The following is an 8,754-nucleotide window of genomic DNA, read 5'->3' on the forward strand; positions in this document are numbered from 1 at the left end:
AAAACAGCTGACATTGCTGCTGGTACAGTGGCACCAACCATGTCTTGATACCATTTATATTTAATACGCGTTGTTCATTGAAAACCAAATTTTTCTGTTTAACATTTCTTTCTATCTCTGATGGTTTTTTTTAGAAATTTAATGAAATATCGTAGACATTTCGTTCACACCTTCGAGAGTAATTTCCACCCCTTGAACATGAATATCAGCCGGTATACCAAAATATGTGTCCAATATTTTTCAACGATCTACCTTGTGAATTCCGAAGGAAGATCATCGAGTGAGTCTAAGCGCGTTAGTGGCAAGGTCGTTAACACTTTCCCAGCTGATCGGCCACCAAGGGAAAAAATGTTGCAATAACGAGGCGTGAACACGTAACGGTTGAAGAGACGATGTAATTAAGAAATCGATGCAATTGTTCCGGAGACCTCAGCAGCGATCGCGGCGAGAAACTATCATTACGACTAAGTGGTCTGCCGATCCCTGCAGGGTTGAGCGACACGTGAAACCCTGGGAACACGACACCCTTTCACACCCACGCGTCTGTAACGCGACGCAGTAGCCAAGGGGTTATACACTTCAACGCCATCAAAATTCGCAACACGTTCACTGGCGCATAGGAGATACGTTCATCTCGGTAAAACGTTGCCGGCTCTGGTAAAACAATATTGCGTTGCTACCCAGAGATATTTACCCTTTGAGCTCTCTGCCTCCGGTATATGAAACTGTCATCTATTATGAGGAGAGATTCTCGCGGAGAACTTCACGAGAACAACGTACACTCTTCTTAATAAAAACAAACGAAAGTGGACGTATTCTTTTCATGATAGCGACAGTAAAGTAAAAAAGGATCGACTTATTTTACCCAGTTGCTTCTAGGATTCCTCTTTTTCTTTTTGTACGAACAAATTTAATTCACCACACACTCATTCATCGAATGTTTCTCGTTACTTAGATCGGATGATCTGACTTCAGGACTCGAGGAATACGTTAAATGCATAATTCATGCACAATTAATACTAACGAGGAACAAAGAAATCGAAGATGTTTCGACCTAGTTGTGAAAACTATCTTTCGAATAAAACGAGAACAGTATGCGGGTCTCCTTTTCAACGTTCTACTCCAAAAATAAAAAGTTTCCAGCGTCGATTCGAATAGCACTCCAATTGCCACGAGCCCCAATGGCAATCAATTATTTTTATCGCGTCGGTTCCTGCGACGATCCTCCGACCAATTTTTATGAACTTGGTCGAGACGAGTAGTCCCGACCGGACGCGCCCACAACTTAAGTGGGTATCGAAGGACGTTAAGTCGCCGCGCCGCCCACGCATCATCTTCATTTTCTACGGTACCGAGCTTGTTATTGATTTTGCATATTTAAGCGAACATTAGACGGTTATCACCCGTTGGACGTGTTGGCAAACAAGACCGTTCATCCTGCGAGTGCTTCAAACATTGACGAACGTTGTTAAAGACACGTGTACTGAAAGTTTTCCTCGAAACAATGGCTGTATTCACCGAGCACTCGTATTTTATTGGACCAACACTTTCAATGGTTCATTAATGGCTAAAAGAACATGAATGCTAAACTTGGTCACGTTTCCCTATCAGCCAGAGAAACACGTAACAACTGTTTCATAATAAAAACAGGAAAGAGATTGTATACCCATTTCAATTCTGACAAGTTTTTCCACGCAGGTGGTGTTTACAAATCTACACGAATTTTTCTAGGAATAAATTTGTATTAAAAGTAGAAAAAGATTGTTCGATTCCTATTGCTACAAAGAGCTGATAAGAATTCGGTAAAAGGTCCCACATATTTATATAACAACTAGAACGCGGTGAAAGCTTTTCGGAGTATACGATTTGTTTATAGAGGGAAATCGTATACGCGGTATAAAATGCGTGAATTGTTATACTGTCACAAATTCTAACGGATCGACGACATCCGAACGCCCATCGCCGCGATCTTTTCACGACAGCTGTGGAATTATCCTCGAAACAGGACACAATGGAGTGAAATGAAAAACAATACACAACCGTGCATTCGTTTATCTCCGAGGTTGTCTGTCACTGTGGTAAATGCGGGGAAGTATTATGTGCGTGGGTGACGCGACTCTGACGTCAATTTATCGTTCCGCGTGACGATAACGATTATTTCGCTGGTCGGTGGATAGTTATATTCCGCTGCTCTGTTATCGCATTTTATTGGAGGCCAACGTCGACCACTGATGACGGCATAATTCCTATCGAAATGACAAATACAAACTACAATTAATTTTGATAAAGGATAAACAACCATTTAGCCATCACTCGCCGAATAAAAATTATGTTAACTCTTCAAAAAGAATTTGGAGCTACGAAATGTTTTATACAACGTGGAACTGAAATACTTTCGCTTGGTTCACTCTAATGCTAAGGTCGAACTCTTCGATCAAGGGATGGTCACTTCTTGTTTAGGTACCTGCTTCATCAAGATTAATCGATTTACCCGAAGTCTCGTTGAGAGGGCTGTAGAAGAATCAGGGACGAAGTAGTGAAAGCTTATCAATGTCAGATCTCGTTCACAGATGCGACAGGACGAGCATCCCCCGCGCGATTCACCTTTCAAGTTTCTCTTTTATTGCCCTTTAAAGAAAAATCCGATTTCCCTTGATCGTCTCGTAATATCGCGCGAGCTTTTCCGTGGGACGTCATCGTGAACGCTCACGCAGCTGAGAGACGCGTGCGACTCGATATTAACTCCATTAACCCTCTGTACGCTGTAAAAAGGAGTTTTCATGACGTTCCACGGGGAAGCTTCTAGATCAAGTGCAGTATCTTGATTCAAAAATGTACACCTTAAAGAAGGATAGGGCACTACGAATGGTGTTTATTACGAGCCCCAAAAGAATTAAACGAAAAATGATCCCTCGACTTCGAGCCATGATTTCAATTAATACGTTCATTGTTTTCCCTATTTGAGTTTGCACTATTTCCTTAAACGCGCAGAGAATGATCCATAGCTTTCCAATACGGCGCAGAATAATAATCTACTTCTGATCGTCTACTTCGGGGCACGTGCTCGCGGCGATATGGCTGTCATAAAATTTCCCTCGCAGTCTTAAATCACCATAAATAGAGAAAGAAAAAGAGGGCAGAGTTATCGCGATACGAACAGAGCCGCAAGCCGAAGTAATTCTCACATATTTCCTCCACGACCCTGCCAATCGCGTTCCTCGACTTCTTGCTACCCTTCTCGAGCCGTGATCTTTTTCTGCCATAAGCTTCGCGCCTTCTGCCGGCACTTCCCTCGATGCACGCCCACGCAACCTTTCTCAAAGGCGACAGTACCACGTCACCCTTATTTCTTCCAGTTCCTCCTCCGGGACGACATTTGGCGTACCTACGCGCACCCTGGTATTTTTCATGACGTCCCACCGTTCCGTTTCCACGGATGGAATCTTCTTATACACCCTCTCTCGAGGAACTCCTCTCCCTTCGAAGGGAGTTTTCACGCTTCGAGGGACATAGGTGGAGGAAGGTTGGGTGGATGTGATTCGGCTCAAGAAAATTGACACGGAGGGTTGGACTGTTTCCGTTGACCTTCTTTTCTATTTTTTTAGTAGGAGAACTGTATTTTGTCGATACTCTTGCTTTGTACTGCGTAAGAGGCATGTGTTTATTTGTTCTCCTTGAGGCCTCCTTACGATTAGTATCTCAGTCTATTGGAACCTAACACATTTTTATCATTTCGTCAAAGTTATACTGGAGAGGATATCGAGCCGTTCATACCTGCCAATTAAAAATTACCTCCGCCAGCTCGTTTGCCACGGGGTAACCGAGTAAATAGCACCCGGAAGTGTCGAGGCTCGCATAAGTTAACGCACGCGATAACGGAGGGCAATAATCTCGTTGATTTGTGGGTACGAAATAAACAACGTCATTCGGGTTAACGAGTGGGACTCGATATTGTTCGATCGCTATTCCACCTTTCGTCGTAAACTATTTATCGTTTAATAAAGAATCGCAATGGAAAGCTTATCGCGAAGATTAAAGTCGGGATCCGCTCGAAGTGGGGCAAGAGTAATACCCGTAGTGTCGCTTCAGCTTTCGATACTTAAGAGAGAAAAGTTAATTCGTTAATTGACGTTCGTGTATCGAGGCATCAAAGGAAAAGCCTCTCCTTTCACCTAATTTTTCGCATTTATTCCTCATCCTTTTTTACTGCGACAATTACTCGATAATTATCAAAGGGAACCCAGTCCACTCTGATCTACGAGGTGTCGAGTACCGTAAGCGTCATCGTTCTATTCAAGAAAATTAATCCATATAATAGATACTTCATTTTTTATTCAATACTTCAAATCCTCGTTCACATAAAGTAATAAATATATTTACTTTTTTCTCGAGAACGAGGCCTCGTAGGAAAATAATTGTTCTCCACGTTGAAAGCTAGTTTCTTCACGCATAACGATCGTGTCGCCATTGATCGCCAGTTATCGGCCGCCCTGTACAATAACACTTATATCGAGAAGGGGATTCAAATCACGCGAGTCGCCAGCGCACGCAATCGCCGCGATACTCATGCGAGCGCACAATCTACGAATCCGGAAACACGCCGTTGATTGCAAAGCCTAGCTCGAGGAAACACCGCGATTCGCGTCCCTCGTTTATGGTCGGCGACAGCCAGTAAAATAAAAAGAAAATGAAGTTTAACGTCGCGTAATTCACTGCAATTTTTACGCGACTCCTCGTCTGAGTACGTCAACTGTTTCGTACGCTAAATTTAGTCACGTGTCTGTTGTGTTCGATGTTCTGTGATCTCACGCTGTAATTATGTATAAACGTGAATCGTGTGGAACTCTTTAAATTATCGTTGAGTAAAGTGGTGCATGGTTACGCAGTGCGTAGGATTCAAATATCCTTCGTGATTCGGTACTATTCGAATTTAGCTTTGATTTATTTGAATGAAACTGAAAATAAGTTTGTTGTTCTTCTCAAACCAAGAACTTTATCTCGATGGTGAACTTCACACGAAAGAACCTTACATTGCGAGAACGTGCTCACTTTTTCTGGAGAGAGAGAGTCCGTGACACACTTAAAAATAGATTAAAAGGGGTGGCACTCCTTTTCATATAAATATTCCACTTGGAAAGTTTATCGAAGATTATGCCAGGCTAATCGAACTAACCGCGGTGTTAAATTACTTTCGTTTGAAAAATAAAATCCTGACACAACTAGCCAAACACACTTTGTTTTCTATTTAAGCTGCTGTGTGCTAAACACGTTTCGATATGAAAAATTCGTGTGCTGATATTTTTGTTACTTTTTCTTGGGGCAGAAAATGCCTGCCATCAAGAGGGAAGCAGAGAAGGTGCCGGAAGAGCTGCCGACGGAGAACATCATCGAGTCGACGATAAACACCTTACTGGTCACAGACATGGAAGTAAAAGAAGGTAAACATCGTTTCGAGCGATATTTAAATGTATCGTCCTCTTTTCATTCCTAATTCGTCTCGTGCGTTTCACAGGGACAGATTCGGAGGTGGTCACCGAAAGTGCAGGGAAAACCTTCGAAACCAAAATGGAGGACCTCGGGAAGGAACTCGCGGAAGAAATGGGAATACCTACATGGGGCCTCGTTACGATTCTAATAGGTAAAAGCAAACAACGTGCGAGTACTTCGTGCAATAGCAACGGACCATTAATTGACAAGCAACAATTGTCGCTGATCAAAACTCTAGCAAACTCACCGATAGTATCGAAAACCTACATTTATTTTTCTATATACATATACATTAACGTTTTCTCCAAGCTACATGATCTTTATTCTCCGAATACAACAAGCCTACTGTTTTACTCTTTCAGAACAATCAAACAATCCAGAGCGCCTCTGTATCTCGAACAAACGACACTAACTATCTAACTTACTCTGTTCCAGTTCCGTGTCGAGCTAGCACTCGAAACTTTCACTCGTTCGCATACTTTTTTACTCCATTTCGAAAGAACCACGAGGAAAAATGACCATTCGTCGAAGCTTACGATTAATCGAAGATGGTTCACAAAATTGTTAGATCGATGGTCAATTTTCAACCCCCTCATTCACGACCGAGCGAGCTTCCCGCGCTTATGAGTTGCGCTTAAACGATAGTTGCGACACGAATTTAGAAAACCAAACCCTTCGCACTGAAAAAATACGCGTTTCCTTCGTGGCTTTTATCCAAGTATTACGAGAAATACATGGTCAAATATGTAAGTTCAATAAATCGACAGAAAAATAATAAATTACACGGTTCCGAAAGTGCGAAGGGTTAACGCCATCATCCCTTAACCCAGCATCCCCAAAATCGCGGCACTTTTTAATTCCACCGAATCTTCTTTTCGCTTGAGTAGCCGTAGGCGTAGTAGTTCTCGGAATCTGCTTCTGCTGCATAAGAAGATGCTGTCGCAAAAGACGTTCCAAGGACGGGAAGAAGGGGTTGAAGGGCGCGGTGGACCTCAAGTCCGTGCAGCTACTGGGCAGCACGTACAAGGACAAGGTACGCACTCGGTGTTCCGTGACTTCATGTAGATGTTAGACGCACATTCTACACTCGTGGAATCCACTTCGATCTGTTAAGGTTCAGCCTGATATGGAAGAGCTGACGGACAACGCCGAGGAACCAGACGAAGCGGAGAGCAAGCAGAGCGAGGTGAAACTCGGCAAGCTTCAGTACAAGGTTCGTCGGTTCGAGTTACTTGAGAAACTAAGACTCCTAAATATTACTAGAAACAAGGAATCCTGAATATTCCTCCATCTGGACAATTTTATCCAAGCAATAATCTCGCCACTAATGATCGCGAACGAACGACTAATTACAGCTGGAATACGACTTCAACACGAACAGCCTGGCGGTGACAGTGATACAAGCGGAAGAACTGCCAGCCCTGGATATGGGTGGCACGTCCGATCCCTACGTGAAGGTCTACCTGCTGCCCGACAAAAAGAAGAAGTTCGAAACAAAAGTGCACAGGAAAACGCTCAATCCCGCCTTCAACGAGACTTTCACGTTCAAGGTCCGTTTTCTCTCGTACCACGCGACCTTTTCCATCGCTAATGGAGGTGTTTATATTTCAGAACGTTCCATACGCGGACGCCATGAACAAGACGCTCGTCTTCGCCATCTTCGACTTCGACAGATTCTCGAAACACGATCAAATCGGCGAGGTGAAGGTGCCTCTGTGCCAAGTAGATTTGGCCCAGACGATCGAGGAGTGGAGGGAGCTGCAGAGCGTCGAAGGCGAGGGTGGCCAGGTAATTCTTTTAAAAGGATTTTATTTTTTAATTTATCAACGAATTTCTTCTAAGCATATAGTATTCGTTAAAAAACAAAATTCTTTAGCCTACTGTGCAAAGATGAGAAGTTGGCTAGCGAGTCTGATTGGTGACAGCATAATTATTCTACAGAATAATATATTATACTATAGGACACTACACTGCTACCAATCAAACCAACTAGCCACCTTCTTGTTTCCGCATAGTACGTATAATAAACAGAAGAGTCCAACTATCTATACACGAATATTTGAATCTACACCGAAGGAATAATTTCGAACGGAGAATAAATTTTGCGCGAACACGCTGATTGCAGGACAACAAATTAGGCGACATTTGCTTCTCGCTCCGCTACGTGCCCACGGCTGGTAAATTGACTGTGGTGATCCTGGAGGCGAAGAACCTGAAGAAGATGGACGTCGGCGGCCTGTCGGATCCGTACGTCAAGATCGCTCTGATGCAGAACGGAAAGAGGTTGAAGAAGAAGAAAACGTCCATCAAGAAGTGCACTCTTAATCCGTATTACAACGAATCGTTCACGTTTGAGGTACCCTTCGAGCAGATACAGGTACGTAACGTTTACGTTCTACTGCCCCTGCCTCTTTTCTTACTTTTATTTAATACAGTTAACAGACACAGGTAACATTAACTGTACACGTAATTCAGTACTTTTCTCCAACACCGAATTAGTTTTGCACACGTTTCTTTTTAATTATATTTTAGACAGGGACGGTTACAGCAACTTTATTTATTAATCTGTTTGTATCCTTGTAATATAAGAAGCTGGTAGCTATTATACTTAGGCTCGTTGCAAACGGACGTCTGCAATGTTATTTGAACAAAAAAAGAGACTGGTGAGATGAGACTTTGCGATCTTAACTGTAACGTTCTTAGTTATGGAATAACGACATGGGGAATGACTCGAGCATGCAAAAACAGATGATCCGTATGCAATGCGTCAATCAGCCCTTCGTAAGATGCTAGTTTTTACTCAAATAACCTGCATCGCTATTAATAAAAAAAAAAAAGAAAGAAAGGAACGCTATTTGCAGCTTCTATTTTTGAAATATTAATAGCCTTCTTTTATATGCTATGAATTTTATTAAAGGAAAGTAATTCATTTTCAATTCACGTTTCTGCCTGCTTTACACGAGCTTATGAAGGGATTATGTTAATCAATTTTTGAACATACCATACTTCCGGATCGTAAGGCCTACTGTAATATTTCTTATCGCTACACAATATTTTATCTACGATGCACTTGCTCTTCTAAATCGTGCGAGCTTGAAAATCATGCGTCTAATCGCTATGCATGCCATTTGGAAAGTAAAGTATCACGTGCACACTACCATTAAAGAATATTTGATCATGCGTCAAATACACTCTCTCCTTCTATTAAACGTACATATGACGAGTGATGAAATACTTTCGAGTGATAGTGTATAGGAAAAAGAATGC

General features: G+C 42.4%; 1 protein-coding gene across 4 annotated transcripts in view; it reads left to right on the forward strand.

Annotated features, from left to right (window-relative positions):
* LOC128882174 (synaptotagmin 1) overlaps positions 1 to 8,754 on the forward strand; it is a 32,922-nt gene that overhangs the window by 13,776 nt on the left and 10,392 nt on the right. For 3 of the 4 annotated variants that reach the window (XM_054133752.1, XM_054133762.1, XM_054133778.1), the window contains 7 exons: positions 5,324 to 5,438; positions 5,513 to 5,638; positions 6,375 to 6,520; positions 6,602 to 6,700; positions 6,843 to 7,037; positions 7,099 to 7,275; positions 7,613 to 7,864. In XM_054133752.1, coding sequence (XP_053989727.1) covers positions 5,324 to 5,438; positions 5,513 to 5,638; positions 6,375 to 6,520; positions 6,602 to 6,700; positions 6,843 to 7,037; positions 7,099 to 7,275; positions 7,613 to 7,864 — 1,110 coding nt within the window. The remainder of the gene's footprint in view (positions 1 to 5,323; positions 5,439 to 5,512; positions 5,639 to 6,374; positions 6,521 to 6,601; positions 6,701 to 6,842; positions 7,038 to 7,098; positions 7,276 to 7,612; positions 7,865 to 8,754) is intronic. The other variant, XM_054133769.1, reaches the window with a different exon arrangement.

This window comes from Hylaeus volcanicus, chromosome 1, assembly GCF_026283585.1.
Source record: "Hylaeus volcanicus isolate JK05 chromosome 1, UHH_iyHylVolc1.0_haploid, whole genome shotgun sequence".
Classification (NCBI taxonomy): Eukaryota; Metazoa; Arthropoda; class Insecta; order Hymenoptera; family Colletidae; genus Hylaeus; species Hylaeus volcanicus.